Raw genomic sequence first — 17,937 nt, forward strand, 5'->3', positions numbered from 1 at the left:
CGGAGCGGACCTGGCGCGGGGGAGACTGGTCCCGGGTGGCGCGGACGTGATGCAAGAAAAGTGATTCTTAACCTTAGTCCTCAAGTACCCCCAACAGGCCGTGTTTTGGCAATTTCTCTTATTATTTTGGACAGCTATTTTATCTATCTTGCACAGGTGCTTTAAATCAAAGGAAAACTTGCAAACATGGCCTGTTGGGGGTATAGGAGTTGATATAGCATGATATAGGAGTTGTTGGAGACTGGGAACTTGCTTCAATAGAAAGACATAGATGGAAGAAACCTTACTCAAGGTTTTAAGATATTGTTTCTCCAACAGGGTGACAGGAAAACACAGACTAGTGCCTGCAGGGGCCCCAAGGGCCGCACAGGAGGTGCCAGAGGGCTGCAGATAAGGCATCAGGACCACTGGACAGTTGGCTCCTGCAGCTGTCAATCAAATCCACTGATGAGGGAGCTTGGGGGGGGGGGGGTTGGGGCAGGGGGGCTGAGCCACGCTGTCTGTGTCAATAGACACACATAGCCTGGCCTCATATCGAGCCTGCACATGGTCATAGACCATTGGGATGATACAACAGATGTTTAAAGACTGCAGACGTGATACGAGAGACTGGTCCGAGACTGCGGACTTGACGCGAGAGACTGGTCCGAGACTGCGGACTTGACGCGAGAGACTGGTCCGAGACTGCGGACTTGACGCGAGAGACTGGTCCGAGACTGCGGACTTGACGCGAGAGACTGGTCCGAGGCTGCGGACTTGACGCGAGAGACTGGTCCGAGGCTGCGGACTTGACGCGAGAGACTGGTCCGAGGCTGCGGACTTGACGCGAGAGACTGGTCCGAGACTGCGGACTTGACGCGAGAGACTGCGGACGTGGCTCGGGGGAGACTGGTCCGGGGCGGCGCCGACCTGGCTCGGGGGAGACTGGTCCGGGGCTGCGCCGACCTGGCTCGGGGGAGACTGGTCCGGGGCGGCGCCCACCTGGCTCGGGGGAGACTGGTCCGGGGGGGCGCCGACCTGGCTCGGGGGAGACTGGTCCGGGGCTGCGCCGACCTGGCTCGGGGGAGACTGGTCCGGGGCGGCGCCGACCTGGCGCGGGGGAGACTGGTCCGGGGCGGCGCCGACCTGGCGCGGGGGAGACTGGTCCGGGGCGGCGCCGACCTGGCGCGGGGGAGACTGGTCCGGGGCGGCGCCGACCTGGCGCGGGGGAGACTGGTTCGGGGCGGCGCCGACCTGGCGCGGGGGAGACTGGTCCGGGGCGGCGCCGACCTGGCGCGGGGGAGACTGGTCCGGGGCGGCGCCGACCTGGCGCGGGGGAGACTGGTCCGGGGCGGCGCCGACCTGGCGCGGGGGAGACTGGTCCGGGGCGGCGCCGACCTGGCGCGGGGGAGACTGGTCCGGGGCGGCGCCGACCTGGCGCGGGGGAGACTGGTCCGGGGCGGCGCCGACCTGGCGCGGGGGAGACTGGTCCGGGGCGGCGCCGACCTGGCGCGGGGGAGACTGGTCCGGGGCGGCGCCGACCTGGCGCGGGGGAGACTGGTCCGGGGCGGCGCCGACCTGGCGCGGGGGAGACTGGTCCGGGGCGGCGCCGACCTGGCTCGGGGGAGACTGGTCCGGGGCGGCGCCGACCTGGCTCGGGGGAGACTGGTCCGGGGTGGCGCCGACCTGGCTCGGGGGAGACTGGTCCGGGGCGGCGCCGACCTGGCTCGGGGGAGACTGGTCCGGGGCGGCGCCGACCTGGCTCGGGGGAGACTGGTCCGGGGCGGCGCCGACCTGGCGCGGGGGAGACTGGTCCGGGGCGGCGCCGACCTGGCGCGGGGGAGACTGGTCCGGGGCGGCGCCGACCTGGCTCGGGGGAGACTGGTCCGGGGCGGCGCCGACCTGGCGCGGGGGAGACTGGTCCGGGGCGGCGCCGACCTGGCGCGGGGGAGACTGGTCCGGGGCGGCGCCGACCTGGCGCGGGGGAGACTGGTCCGGGGCGGCGCCGACCTGGCGCGGGGGAGACTGGTCCGGGGCGGCGCCGACCTGGCGCGGGGGAGACTGGTCCGGGGCGGCGCCGACCTGGCGCGGGGGAGACTGGTCCGGGGCGGCGCCGACCTGGCGCGGGGGAGACTGGTCCGGGGCGGCGCCGACCTGGCGCGGGGGAGACTGGTCCGGGGCGGCGCCGACCTGGCGCGGGGGAGACTGGTCCGGGGCGGCGCCGACCTGGCGCGGGGGAGACTGGTCCGGGGCGGCGCCGACCTGGCGCGGGGGAGACTGGTCCGGGGCGGCGCCGACCTGGCGCGGGGGAGACTGGTCCGGGGCGGCGCCGACCTGGCGCGGGGGAGACTGGTCCGGGGCGGCGCCGACCTGGCGCGGGGGAGACTGGTCCGGGGCGGCGCCGACCTGGCGCGGGGGAGACTGGTCCGGGGCGGCGCCGACCTGGCTCGGGGGAGACTGGTCCGGGGCGGCGCCGACCTGGCTCGGGGGAGACTGGTCCGGGGCGGCGCCGACCTGGCTCGGGGGAGACTGGTCCGGGGCGGCGCCGACCTGGCTCGGGGGAGACTGGTCCGGGGCGGCGCCGACCTGGCGCGGGGGAGACTGGTCCGGGGCGGCGCCGACCTGGCGCGGGGGAGACTGGTCCGGGGCGGCGCCGACCTGGCGCGGGGGAGACTGGTCCGGGGCGGCGCCGACCTGGCGCGGGGGAGACTGGTCCGGGGCGGCGCCGACGTGATGCAAGAAAAGTGATTCTTAACCTTAGTCCTCAAGTACCCCCAACAGGCCGTGTTTTGGCAATTTCTCTTATTATTTTGGACAGCTATTTTATCTATCTTGCACAGGTGCTTTAAATCAAAGGAAAACTTGCAAACATGGCCTGTTGGGGGTATAGGAGATGATATAGCATGATAAAGGAGTTGTTGGAGACTGGGAACTTGCTTCAATAGGAAGACATAGATGGAAGAAACCTTACTCAAGGTTTTAAGATATTGTTTCTCCAACAGGGTGACAGGAAAACACAGATTAGTGCCTGCAGGGGCCCCAAGGGCCGCACAGGAGGTGCCAGAGGGCTGCAGATAAGGCATCAGGACTCTGTAGAATGGTAACTGTAAAGACGATCCATAGCGATAACCTAATTAAAAACATATATGCTTTCTGTAATTTGAGCTCAAGCTGGGAAGAGCAGTGAGCCAACAAAATGGGTGGGGGAGTTGTGGGTTTTGGTTCTAGAAAATCTTACCTACAGAAGTAGGTGGACGCATGGGGGGGGGGAAAAGGTTGTATTTTGTTTGGCTGTTTGTCTAAAGCTTCCCCTTTGCTGTTCATTCCTCCTTTTGATGGGTATTATACAAATTCATTTTTTTAATTGTTCATCATAAAACACTTCATTGTCGTGACTACTTGGGATTATGCTTCCAGCTTCAGGTGAGTAGCCAAAAACAACAGGAGTTCCTGCCCAGGCATAACTCCTCCCAGCTCAGCTCAGCTAAGCTTTAATTTCTAGCTAGTGTCCTTAGGTGAAGGATCTGCCCAGAGATATCTCTCTGAAGATCTCCTTTCAAGGGCTTCATCTGGACCAATCGCCTACGGCCAGAAGGCCAGACGGGGACAGTACCCACACCCCACGTTCAAGCGAGAGGGTCACCTGTGCTGCAGCCATGTGGAGTGATACATAGCAGTGCCTCTATGCATATGCACCATATTGTCGTTTTGTGGCTATAGTAATGTGTGATCGCAGGCTCTTGGACAGCACATTGGTGCCAGTGCACAGTGAGTATTGGGACACTTGTCTATCAAAGGTGATTTGCCACTTAGGTGTTCTGACTTTGGCCAACCTCCTCTCAGCTAGGTGGCTGTTCCTTTATAAGGTTCTGTAGGCCTACAAACCCTCAGCAAGCCATGCCCTTGAGAAGGGAAAGAGGTGGAGGAAGGACCTCCTAAGGGTCAGAATGGCTCTGAATTCTTGCATTAACATTTCCTTTGTATTTGGGGCACAGAGGGGCTTCTTTGTCCCAAGCAAGGACTTATCTGTTGCCATTTCTGGTTTGTGGGATCAACTCTCAGGACTTCTCAATTGGTGGGGAAGCAAGTGTGTGTGCTGTCCTTTTCCTCCCCCCTTTGCAGGAGGATGAAGCATCAGAGAAACAACCTCAAGATGAGGAGGTAGTTGCCAAGAACTAGGAATCCTTTGTAGATGAGCTCTCACTTGAGGAGCCTCAGGGTGCGGGGCTGTTACAAACCACAGTGGGCTTTTTGATGGAGGTGGTGCTCAGTATCTCGAAATTACCACTTCCAGAATCCTTCTCTCTGAATGTCACTTTATTTGGATCCCAATGGTCACCAAATCCTTTCCAGTGCTCAGTTACTGGTAGCAAAATGATATATGTATGCCATTTCGGCCTACTCGGTGAAGGTGTTCTCTCTTTTGTATCTATTTGCTCAGCAGTACCCCATGGAGGAGGAATTCTACAAGAAATGGAGTTCTCTTTCTGTTGACCCAGCCATTTGCTACTTCAATAAGACCCAGAAGGTCCTGGTGTATGAGGTCCTGTTTTTTAAATACACCACAGTTAAGAGGTTAGAGGCTCTTTAAGGTGTCCTCCCTGGTCGGAGCAGCTTTTCAGCCTATGGTGGCTGTGTGGGAGTTTGCCAAGCTCTCAATGTTTGAGCAAAGCGTATGTTCCATTCCAGAGAATCGGATCAAGGGGACCCCACCATCTAGCAGTTCCTGGAAGTTTTTCCAAGAACATCAAGTTTCTCAATGAATGCTTTGGAAGACTTCATAAGGCAGCTTTCACCAGAGGGCACCATGTCTGTCCAAATGAGAAAGATCCTTGACCCGATGTTGACTTGTCTATTTGATATTCTTGTACTGCTGTTTTTCCAAAAATCAATAATTTATATTAAAAAAATAAAAATCCTATGACTCAGTGTTGATCAGCAAAACTTTTCTGCAAGAAACAAATTGAGAGGCTGCCCTTTGAGGGGTGAATGGTTGTTTGGGCCATCCTCGCTCTTACCCCTAAAGAACACGGCATAGGTGATAGATTCCAAAGGCGTCCCTGGTTTGTGGCCTAAGTAGAATTCCTTCCATAAGAATTAAGCCTACGTCTCAGTCCTGTAAGAAGAACTGGCCCCCACATCCTATGGTTCTGGAAATAAGTCCTCCATACAGTGAAGGGGGATCCTCACACATGCGAGTGTGGTAAGGTCTGTCTTCGTGGTCGTCTGATCTCGGGAATCTGAAGTGTGGTGTTCAGTGGTTACAATCTGGAGTTTAGCGGCTTTCCCCCTCTACACAAAAAAAGAGGTTTTCCTTTTGTATCTTTGGTCAGGCTGTTTCTCCAGGGGGACATTCCACCTGTACCAGAAGGGGAGAGTTCTCATGGCTTCTGTTCTGACCCGTTTATGGTTCCTATGCAAAGCAAAGTTGTCTGGCCTATTCTGAACCTCAGGGGTCTTAAGTTGCTGAAGGTACTGTTGACTTCAACAGTTTTTGCATTTTGTTGAAGATTTCTTTTACTGGGCATTGCACAGATTTTTCCACCCAGTCCCCGTGGCACTTTAATTTGGTAGATGGGGTTCTTCCTTATTGTGTTGGGGGTTTTGGACATGTTGGCTTTGTTTCTCTGTTATCCTTCCTTCATGTTCAATGCTGTGGGACATCCCAAGTAGTTATGAATATGAAGTGTCTTGTGATGTACTCCAAAAAAACTGGTAAAACAAAAATTCAGTTTTTTTTTTCTAATTCATCTTTACATTCCTGTTCAGGTTGATTTGAATGAAAATGTAGTAACAATTCAACTTGAAGATGGTCAGACATACAAAGAGCGCCCGGAAATCCCAATGGAAATGAAGAGTGACGGGAGTCGTATGACTGAACAAATTCTACAGCTCACTCTGCAGATCATCTACCTGCTGACTGGAGAGGTGAGGAGGATTCTGTCAATTGACATCAACCTTTTTATTTTGGAAGACGTAGGGAGGGGATAACACCCCGCCATGTTGATTTTTTTGCTGTTTTTTACCCTTTAATTCCTGTCCCAAGTAGTGAGACAGATGTCCATAAAACAGGTTTCCCCAGCGGAAGTTTTCCCCCCACCTCTTGAGGAAAACTCAGAGCAAAGGTCACCACTACATATAGAGGGGTAAATTGTCTCCAACAAAGACACAGATTAAAATAAAAACGAGGGTCTAACCCTTATCTATCCAATATAGAGATACTTTTTTTAATAATAAAAAAAAGAAGAAAATTTTGGGAGTGTCACATAACATTATTCTTATAGTGATGAGCTCAGGCCTGTTTGGACAAGGACCGGAACCCACGTGTGTGTTACCTGTATTGGCCAATCCGTTGCAGTCGGGGCATTAGCCACATTAACCGGTTCCCGACCAGTGCACGCTGATGTATGTCAGCAGAATGGCACAGGCAGGCAAATGGGTGTACCTGTTCGTCCCTTTAAATTTGCCACCCTGCCATCGCGAGCACGCCGCCGGCCGGGACCCCGTGAGTCTGGTTGCGGGTCCCGCGGACTCGATCGCCGCGGGCATACCCGCGATCGTCTCACGGGGCATTTCCCCATTCTGCCTAGCAACTAGTGACGCTGATCTCTGCTCCATGTGATTGGAGCAGATATCAGTGTTCACTGAATGATGAAAGTCCACCCCCCCCCCACAGTTGGTAACACACCCCTAGGAACACTTAACCCCTACACTGCCACCCACTGGTTAACCCCTTAACTGCCAGTGTCATTTACACAGGAATCACTGCATTTATATAGCAGTGATTGTTGTATAAATGACAATGGTCCCAAAAATGTGTCAAAAATGTCCGATGTGTCTGCCATAATGTCGCAGTCACAATAAAAATTGCTGATCGCCGCCATTACTAGTAAAAAATAAATGCTCAATAAAAATGCCGTAAAACTATCCCCTATTTTGTAAACGCTATAACTTTTGCGCAAACCAATCAAAACCAATCGCTTATTGTGATATTTTTTTTTTTTTTTTTTTTACCAAAAATATGTAGAAGAATACGTATCGGCCTAAACTGAGGGAAATTTTTTTTTTTTATATATATTTTTGGGGAATATTTATTATAACAAAAAGTAGAAAATAATGCGTTTTTTTTCAAAATTGTCGCTCTATTTTTGTTTATAGTGCAAAAAATAAAAACCGCAGAGGTGATCAAATACCACCAAAAGAAAGCTCTATTTGTGGGAAAAAAAGGACGTCAATTTTGTTTGGGAGCCACGTCGCATGACCGCGCAGTTGTCAGTTAAAGCGACGCAGTGCCGAATCGCAAAAAGTGGTCTGGTCTTAAGCCAGCAAAATGGTCCGGGGCTGAAGTGGTTAATACACGTGGGTTCGGATCTTAGTATGAACGCACTCAAACTCATCACTGATAATGATAATGTTCTGATATATATGTGGAGGATTCTGGGACATTATTCAAATTCAGGATAGCACATCCAGGTCTCTTTGTCCTCATGAAGCTCCAGAAGGTATCAGCAGAGTTGTGTCTAATGCCCCGTACACACGGTTGGACATTCCGACTACAAAATCCGATTTTTTTATTTTTTTTTTCTGACGGATTTTGTCCGAAAACTTGTGTTGCACAAAGTTGAAAATCCGATTGTTCTGAACGAGGTGACGTCAAACACGTACGTCAGGACTATAAACGGGCCAGTAGCCAATAGCTTTCGTCTCTTAGTTTATTATGAGCATGCGTGGCATTTTGTCACACATGATCAGATTTTCCGACAACATGATCCGATCGCACATTTTCCGTCGGAAAATCCAACCATGTGTACAGCGCATAATACAATTACTGGCTTGTATTAGGTTACTTTGGTAAGTTGTACCGTTTGTTAGAGTATCAGGATGGCAGTTTTTAATCACTTGCCGATCAGCAGTTTAACATCCTGCTGGCCAGCAGCTTTGTTGTTCCCCTGCGACATACCCATACTTCCCAGGGGAACTTCATTGTTTACAGGCGCGCACCCCCTGCTTCTCGTGCTGGGGTTGGACACAGTTTGAATTTGTCAGCAGGCTTGCAGCCAATGATTTTGGCTGCGAACATGCTGATGGCTGCGGCCAATCACAGCACACAGACCTGCGTCTGTTCATAAACACACAAGTCCAATCTGGCTGGTTCTATTTCCTAATCTCACTTATTCAGAGCTGAGATTAGGAGTAAAATCAGCACACAGTTAACCCTATGATCGCCCTCCTGATCACCCCTGTCAGTCAGCCAGCATCTTTAGTACAGTGATAGTGTACAGTATTTTCACTGTATTAGTGTCACTAGTGATGTCAGATAGTGTCACCCAGCCAGTGTCAGTTAACGCCAGTCTCTAATTGTCACACTATAAGTCACTGATCACCACTAATACTAGAATAGTGTCTGTCTGGGTCCGTATTCTGCTCAGTCAGAACTATACTAGCATCCTCAATAGTATAGTGTCCCCAAAAACTCAGTGTTAGATGTGTGATTTTTTTTTTTTTAACCATAGACATGTAGCAGAATACAGTTTGACCTACATTTCTGAAGAAATTCGATTTTATTGGATATGTTTTATAACAGGAAGTAGAAAATTTATTTTTCAAAATTTTTGGGCTTTTTTAGTTTATATAATAAAAACTAAAAAAACAAGTGGTGACCAAATGCCACCAAAAGAAAGCTCTATTTGTGTGGGATTTTTTTTTAATATAAATGTAATTTGCTCAGTCATGCAGCACTGTATCCAATTGCCAGTTAAAGTAACTGAATAGCAAAAAATGGCCTGATCGTGAAGGGGGTAAAACCTTTTGGGGGGCAAGTGGTTCATTTGTAAAATTAGAGAAAACAAAATAATATTAAAATGAACCTGAACAATGCATACTACGCATATAAGATCAAGGCATGAACAGAAAAAGTTGAGACCAGTCTTCCCTATTTATGTTAATTGAAGTAAGAAATTACAATAATGAAGCAATGAGAAGGCTTGGGAGAGAACATGAGGTGAGGAGGACCTGTTTGGCTTTTACAGACTAACTAGATATTGCTAAAATTTCACATGATCTATACACTACAGGGTTAATAGTATGTGGGCACCCAACCCTTCATGCTGAGGTCAGGTGTTTCCAGCGACGGGCATTGTTAATACTACAGCATTCGTAGTTCAATGGGTTTTAGTGTGGAGGAACTTGAGTGGCCCTGAGCTCAACCCTACTGAACTCCTTTGGAATGAATGTGAACATGGCTTGGTCTTCTCACCCAACATCAGTACCGGACCAGACAAATGCTGTTTTGGTTAAATAAACAAAACTTCCCAAAGACAGACCCCAAAATCTTTTGGAAAGGCCTCCTAGAAAAGTAGAGCCTGCTTATACCCTCAAGGAGAGAGAGGGAGGGAGGCTACTCCATAATAACCATTTGCCGACTGCTCCATACAGATATACTGCTGCATAGTGGCCGCTCTGCACTGGATCACATATCTGATACTTGGTCAGCGCTTCCAGATAAGGAGCACACGCACATCCCCAGCTTTGTTGTGATTGGTTACAGCACAAGCCGATCAGTTGGTACCGGCCAATGATTGATTGCCGGCACCCGCTGATCAGCTCTCTCATTCGAGGAAGAGAGCTCTGTGTTAACAACAACAACAGATTGCTTAGTAAAAGCAGCACATAACACACACAGTAAACATTATTAGGCTCACATTTAACTCCTTGATCACCCTTAGATGTTAACCTCTTCCCAGCCAGTGTCATTAGTACAGTGACAGTGTATAGTATTAGCAATGATCACTGTATTAGTGTCTCTATTGATGTTAGTGTACCCCCAGCCAGCATCAGCTAGTGTCAGATGGACCGCAACTCAATCACGGTCCCAGTCTAAGTTGCTGATCTCCGCCATTGCTAGTATGAAAAATAAAACAAAAAATCCCAGTATATATCCCATAGTTTGGAAGCACTATAATTTTCAAACAATTCGCAAACCAATTAATATACACTTTTTGTGATTTATTTTACCAAAGACGTGTAACAGAATAAGTTTTAGCCTAAAATGAATATTTAATTTTTTTTTTTATTGGATATGTTTTATAGCAAGAAGTAAAGATAGTTTTTTTTTTTTTTTTTCAAATTTTTTTTGGTTTATATAATAAAAAAATAAACCCATTGGTCATCAAATACCACCAAAAGAAAGCTCCATTTGTGTGAAGCAAAAAAGATATATATTTCGCTTGGGTACAGCAGTGCATGACCGAGCAATTGTCAGTTAAAGTAGCGCAGTGCTAAGTAGTAAAAAAATGGCCTGGTCATGAAGGGGGTAAAACCTTTCGGAGCTGAGGTGGTTAATGCCAATGTAAGTTGATATTCTTGTATTGGTTAGTGACCTGTATCTATCGCTTAATACACAGGACTACATGGTAGTGAAGAAGATATCTGGTGACATTGCGACATCCACCCGTCTCCCCAATGAAAAGCCACATCCTCCCTTTCTGATACCGGAGAGAAATGGCAAGAAAGTACTAGAGGTCATCGACAAGATCGTGGAGCTGCTGACTGGAGAGGTGAGCGAAGTCGGGAACTATGGGATGTTGTCCAGTGTGGTTTAAAATTTGGAATTTGTGGGGATTTGGCGGCAATGCTGTGGAAGAGTAAAGCTAACATGTCTTGGTTCTGTAGGTGGAAGACGTTTCAGAGAATGTCCACCATCATGATAAAGATCACTGTGATGGAGACCCAAGCTCGTTGGGTAAGATACGTTTTTCAGTTTCTTTCCAGTCAGTGTCATGTCACTGTATATCTTCTACTCTACAAAGGTTGTTTACAATACACCATATCACATAATCCATCCTAGGCAAGACCTGCTTGACCATCTGCATAGGGAAGAGGGTCTTCCCTTTAAGTGCATCAACCAGGATGCAGCTTGAGGCATTGACTATGTGCTCATAATTCAGGGAAGCTTCAGCTGCCATCTACAATTCCAGTGACCTACGCTGGGGAAGGAAGGTACTGGCATTGAAAGAGCCTGTCTTTGCTCAGTGCATGAAGTCAAGAAAGAACAGCCCCCCCCCCCCCCCTGAATTTAATTTAAGTGAAAGTGGCTTCAGCCCAGCTCCATCCAGGCCATGCCCCCGATGCATTTTTCTCTGCCCCCCAGGGCTTAGTCATGACCAAGCCCTGAGAGCAGGGCAAAACACATTGGAGGCCTCACCTGGATGGAGGCAGGCTGAAGCCGCTTTCATTTGGGTACAGTGTTGCAATTGGCAGTTCTGAATAGCAAAAATAAATGCTCTGGTTATGAAGGGGGTAAAACCTTTCGGAGGTCAAGTGCTTAAGACAGGTATTTAAATTTTTGATGGTCTGAGCTTTTAAAGTTTGAACTTAGTTAAGGTTAGTGAAGAATTCATGCACAATCATATTAAACTTCCACATGTTTTCTTAACAGATGGCTGTGAAGCCGAAAGCTTGACGCTGTTACCCATGTCCGAAGCCTCCAGTGTTTTTGTAACACAATATACAAACGTTGATAAAGAAAGACTTTTGATTGAATGTAAGTCACAAAATATTACAACAGAAGAAGAAGCCAGTAATGGAGATTGTAGAGTTCTGACCCTAACAAATAAGCAGACAGACACCGTTGGCACTCAAAGTGGACATGATCTCAAATCACGTCAAGGTGGCCAACCAGAAGCCACAAAGGGAACGCAGACTGAGTGGCCTTCTACTTACATTTTGATGTACAACACAAATGCTTTAAATATTCAGACACCAGTGACTAAGATCAACACGGCTGTTAAGGTTTTTGACAAAAAGTTGGCCAATTTTTTTGGACAAGGAACACACATGAATCCCTCACCAACCCCCAAATCTTTGACTAGTCACTCTAGCAATCAGCAGATGGACACTCAGGAGGAGTGGACTTGTGCTGAATGTGAGAAAACATTTGCTTGTAAATCACATCTTACAAAGCATCAACAAATGCACAAAGAAATATCTTCAAAAACGTTTTCCAGTTTCACAAATCTTGATGGACATCAACCAGAAGAACGAGACAACACGTGTTGGCTTGACTGCAATGATTCTGATTCACAAGATCCAAGTCCTCAAAGAACGGACAAAAAAGAGAGAGTATGCCTGTCCTCAGATTCCATAAAAACTTTTGGTGGTACTTCCAATCTTGCTGAATGTGAGGTCCACATTCAGGACCATCAAGCTGGGAGCCACCATAATGGTGAACATCAAGTGGACAACTTGGAAGGTTTTTTGGACTGCGGGCAGAACTTAGTCTGTAGCTCTGGCCTTGATGGACACCAAATAGTCAACCAAAAGAAAGACCCTGGAAAAGATTTTTCTTACAAATTGGACCTTGTAAGACACCGGAAAATTCGCAGCGCCGAAAAACTTTTTCTCTGTTCAGAATGTGGGAAGCGTTTCGGTCTAAAGTCGGCTCTCTTGAGGCACCAGATGATTCACACTGGAGAAAAGCCCTTTTCTTGTACCATGTGCGGGAAACGTTTCAATCAACACTCTCATTACATCAGGCACCAGTTAAGCCATAGTGGCAAAAAGCCATTTACCTGTGTGGATTGCAGCAAAAGCTTTATTCAAAAATCAGACCTTGTGAAGCATCAAAAGGGACATAAAGGAATAAAATTGTCTTGTCCGGTATGCAGGAAAGAATTCTGCTCAAAAATGTTCCTTATCAAACATCAGAAAAGTCACAGAGAGCCCAACAGGGCAGTCTGTTCAGAATGTGGGAAATGTTTTTCCCAGAAGTCTGCACTTGTGGTTCACCAGAGGATTCATACCGGGGAGAAACCATTTTCCTGTAATGACTGTGGGAAATTATTCAATCGGAAGTCGCTTCTAGTGAGACATCAGAGGATTCACACGGGGGAGAAGCCTTTTTCGTGCCGAGAGTGCGGGAAAAGTTTCACTCGTACCACAAATCTCGTCATACATCAGAGGGCTCACTTGGGGGAGAAGCCTTACTCTTGTCCCAAGTGTGCCAAATCTTTCAACAATAATGCCACTCTTCTTAAACATCAGAAAACCCATGGAGAGAATTTGGAAGTTTTGTAAATGAAATTGCAACTCCGCCCAATACGTTTTGATCCCGTTTAAGTGGAGTGTGCAAGGTTTGATCTACCTCCAGGTCTTCTGTTTGTTGCCCCAGCAAGGCTCTTTCTCTTAAAGTGTAAAGTGGCTGTAAAGGGTAGTTTTTTTTTTTTTTTTATAAAACAATAAACATGGTATACTGACCTGCTCTGTGCAATGGTATTACATCGAACAGTCCTGAACCTCCTCTTCTGCAGTCCCGCCGCTGGCACTCTTTGCTCCTCTTCTCTGTGTGCCACCATAGGAAGCTGCTTACTATGGTGACACACCTGCAGGGTCGCTACTGAGCTGGATGGGCCATCTCTCTCTAGTACGGGTATAGACTGCAAAAAACACATCATGATTAGTAAAATGGGGAAGGGTTAGAATTACTGTCTGTGTTCATATTCTCCCCTCCTATTTGGTCTCATGCTGTCACAAAGACAGGAAGTGAGATGGAAAAAATCTATCCAAAATAAAGCCCAACAGCAACTTTTTTTTCTTTTAAAGCATTTGTTACCCCAAAATGTCATATTCCTGATATGTGCCTACTGTGCCATGTACTTGTATGAGAAAGTCTCCTGTTCTCTTTGTATTGCTTCCTTTTGTGTGAAATCCCTGGTGTTCCTTATAGTCCCCTTGCTTTCCTAGCAAAAACCTGACCACACTAAGCAGGGGACCACTGCACTGGTCAGTTCTCTAGCTAAGTCGGGAACTTGTGTACTCTCCTTCAATGATCTGACATGCCCCCACTGCACAGCCATTTACTGTAAAGGTCGGTGTGCTGCTGCTTCTCCTTCCCCAGCTCTTCATCTCTCTAGTCTCAGCTGCATATGATCATTATAAATACATTTTTCCCATTTTTTTTCTATATCTAAAATAGAAATGAAAGGCAAAAATTTTTGTATAAATTGGGTTGTTTTACAAGGTGATCGTTTACAATCGCTTATATAAAAATAAATCACTTTTTTTATTAAAGTATTTGCAAGATAATCAGATTGAAAGTGTAACTCCAGACTGGACACCCCTCTTGCCTGTTTGTGAACTCCCCCCCCCACACCCCTTTTTGTTTTTTAATGTTTATATGTGCTTTTTTTCCTGTGGTCTTCGGGTTATTTGCATGTCAGTATGGGTCCTCCTCCCCTTCTTCTTCTGGGTGCTGAATATTGCCATAATTAATCTCTGCATTATTCTCCTGTGAGTCCAGGGTGACCTGATGACACCCCTAAAGGGTTGGGCCCCTGATGTCCTGTGCTCACAGGAAGTGATCCTGGATATCATACAATCTGCAACAGGAACAGCGTTGGACCACAGAATAGCGAGTCTGCGTGAGATGGCGCTAGAGAGGCGGTAAGTATTGTAGCCATAACTGTTTTTTTTTTCTATTTGAGAAAATGTATTTATTTTAATCGAATTTTGTTCATAATAAAAAAATAAAAGATGTCTATCTTTTTATTTGTACAATAAAATAATTCACATATTGTAATTTGTTCCATATTTCCATAATTGAAATGGACTTTTCAAAATATAATAACATGCAAATTATATTTCTTCTACATGTTCACGGAAGAAAAAAAATTATATATTTTTTTAACTTTGTTGTGAAACGACCAATAATCCTTCATACTCTTATTCCCTGTACACCAAAGTGTCATGATCAGTGCCTGCACTAACTGATGAAAGAGAAGAGGTGGGGAGCTAAAGTTATGGCACCCCCTGTTTTATGATCATGTTTCAGACACTAAGGAAGGGTGGGTGGTGCATAGGTAGCAAGCGGTGCTTCTACTTCAAGAGGCAGGAAGGAGGCCACCAAGGGAGATGATTGCAGTTTTAGGCTACTTTCAGACTGGGGTGTTGTGGGCGTCGGCGGTAAAGCGCCGGTTTACCGTTGTTCTAGCAGCACTATTCGGCAGCTAGGTTAAGGGTTAAAACTGCCCGCAAAGGCGGGCGAGTTTGGGGCGCTACCCTCTTCTCAATGGGAAGGGGCGCTTTAAGAGCGCTGCAAAGATGCAGCTTGCAGGACTTTTTTTTGACCGTCCTGCAAGCGCCCCGCTCCAGTGTGGAAGCCCTCAGGCTTTCACACTGGAGACACAGGAGATGCGATTTACAGGCGCTATTTTTAGCGCTGTAGCGCCTGTAAATCGCCTTAGTGTGAAAGTAGCATTATAAAATGTGTTCTTTTTGACCATAAGGCCGGGTTCACACTGGTACGCCAAATGCTCCGACATTTGGAGCTCATGTCGCATGACATGTGAAAATCAATGTTGCCTTATGGGAGCCGTCTTAACTGGTCAGGTCATGTTGGTCTGACTTTGAAAATGCTCCCTGCACTAATTTGGTCCAACTTTGATCCTACTTCCTACTCCTACAGCCCATTGAATATTACTGAAGTCGGATCAAAGTTGGATCGCCGTCTTGACTGATCCGACTTTGACATGATCTGATGATGTTGAAGGGGAACTTCACGCCAAATTAACCTGCTGGGCTCTAGTGCTTGGATAAGGGTCTCGTATGGTTTTTGGGGGGACCCCCATGCTGTTTTTTGGCGCGGGGGTTCCCCTTAAAGCAGTTCACACAAAAATTGAACCTCTGCTTTTTGGAATGCTCCCCCCCCCTCCGGTGTCACATTTGGCACCTCTCAGGGGGAGAGGGGGGTGCAGATACCTGTGTAATACAGGTATTTGCACCCACTTTCGGGCATAGACTCCCGTGGGAGTCTATGCCTCTTCCTGTCCCCCATTGTCTGCTGGGAAACACGTGGGTCCCAGAGACAGCAGGGACCATCCGGATTGCGCAGCGCGACTTGCACATGCGCAGTAGGGAACCGGGAAGTAAAGCTGCAAGGCTTCAGTTCCTGATTCCCTTACTAAAGATGGCAGCGGCAGCACCCGAGAGCCAAGTGACAGATTGGCTTCGGGTGCCAACATCGTGGGCGCCCTGGACAGGTGAGTGTCCATATTTTAAAAGTCAGCAGCTGCAGTATTTGTAGCTGCTGACTTTAAAAAAAAAAAAAAAATGTTGGCGGACCTCTGCTTTAAAATCCATACCAGACTGAAAAGGGCCTGGTATGCTCTTGGGGGTGGGGAACCCATGCCTTTTTTTTTTTTTTTGGTCGTGGAGTTTCCCCTAAAGATTCATATCCTATCAAACACAGTGCCTGGTATTGTCGGGGATCAAAGTCTGATCCCTGTTCATTGAAGTCGGACTTCAAGTCGCAGGGCAAAGTCGGATCCAAAGTGGTACGACTGTCTTGTCATACCAGTGTGAACCCGGCCTCAACCAAATAAAATTAAGATAGCTTGACTGCCCCAATCTGATATCCCAGCTGACTGGCCACAATGTTTGCAGGTGCTGGTTGGGTTGAATACTGGCTCATCAGATCCCTCAAAGAGTACAACAAAATGGAATGCGACTGCACACTACTTCGGCATACAGTAAGCTCCTGTTAAAAAAAAAAATATATATATATATATATATTTTGAACATACTAGGTATGATAACTGGGTTTCCTTTCTTCGGCAGAGTAGATGTGTCGTGTTGAGGCCTAGACATTTGCTGGGGAGTATGTTTTCCAGGTGGTGGTGGTGGTGGAGCACCTGTACTCTTTACTCAAGCCCATAGGCTCTCTGATGCACCAATACAAGGAAGGCCCCAGACCTTGCCTAACCAGCACTACCAGTAGCCCATTCAAAACCTTCCTCAGGATATACGACAATGGATCCCAATAGAAGCCTCGCCCAGCACAAGTTATTTATTTATTTTTTTCCCAGAAGACATTGCCATCTTGAGGTTAGGAGAAGGAAGAATCCACACAACCGCAGCCTTTTAACACTTTACAGAAACACAATTGATTTACATTCCATTATCTCAACAGTGACAGCTCATTGTTGGTATTAATGGGAGGAATAGTGCCACATTGTTGGTATCCTTGGGGGGAATGGTACTCCTTCGTTGGTATCACTGGGAGGAATAGTGCCTCACTGTTGGTATCATTGGAAGGAATAGTACCCCTTCATTGGAAGGAATAATGCCCCATTGTTTGTGTCAGTGGAAGGAATAGTACCCCATTATTGGGAGGAATAATGCCCCATTGTTGGTATTATTGGGAGGAATAGTGCCCCATTGTTTGTGTCAGTGGGAGAAATGGTACCCCATCGTTAATGTTAGTTGGCAGAATAGTGTCTTGTATCAGTGGGAGGAATAGTGCCCCAAGGGCCAGATAAAGTCAAGCAAATGACAAAATCTGGCCCTTGGGGCACAGTTTGGAGACCGCTGACCTAGTCAATGAGCAGCCCATACCTTTTAGAGATTTGCATTCTCCTTCAATGCTTCCCATCGACTCAAATGGGAAACTAGAGCATCAAAAAGAAGACCTTTGCATGCCTTGGTACTTGCACTGCTTCCCACAACCAACTCCCCAGGCAGGTTCCCACCAGCTTATTTATACAGAGTCCTCTTTCCCAAGATGCCCCACACTGGCAGGGGCAGGGCCGCCATTTTCTTACTATCGGTGGTACACACCAATCTCTCCTTTGGGGACCTCTAACTATAGTAAGATCTAGTGGCTAAAGTTGGGAATTCTAGAATGAAGGGTAGAAAGTGGAAGAAGCTGCTAGGAACTACCCTGGGCACCCCTGTGCTCCTAACTTTCATATGTACTCTGCCTTCTGCTCATTCCCCTGCTGTATCGATCGCCTGAAGCACCACAGATTTCCAGTGTTGCTGTATTAGTGAAAACTCACTCAACCTGTGCTGCACTTTGAATGTGGGAGAAGACCCCACTGTCCCTCATAACTGGAAGTATTGGGCATTGCTCCAGACTGCAGAAATTTGGATTAGCAGTATGATTGGAAGGCATAGACCTTATAC

The 17,937-nt window shown here is 47.9% G+C and overlaps 1 protein-coding gene across 1 annotated transcript in view; it reads left to right on the top strand.

Moving 5' to 3' along the window:
- Nucleotides 1–17,937, top strand: part of LOC143958159 (uncharacterized) — a 47,301-nt gene that overhangs the window by 995 nt on the left and 28,369 nt on the right. Inside the window, exons 2-5 of the mRNA XM_077467616.1 lie at nt 5,749–5,907; nt 10,383–10,535; nt 10,651–10,720; nt 11,417–13,049. Of these exons, the coding sequence (XP_077323742.1) occupies nt 5,749–5,907; nt 10,383–10,535; nt 10,651–10,720; nt 11,417–13,049 (2,015 nt within the window). The remainder of the gene's footprint in view (nt 1–5,748; nt 5,908–10,382; nt 10,536–10,650; nt 10,721–11,416; nt 13,050–17,937) is intronic.

Source organism: Lithobates pipiens, unplaced genomic scaffold (genome assembly GCF_037356315.1).
Source record: "Lithobates pipiens isolate NorthernLeopardFrog02 unplaced genomic scaffold, aLitPip1_a1.2 Scaffold_59, whole genome shotgun sequence".
Taxonomy (NCBI): Eukaryota; Metazoa; Chordata; class Amphibia; order Anura; family Ranidae; genus Lithobates; species Lithobates pipiens.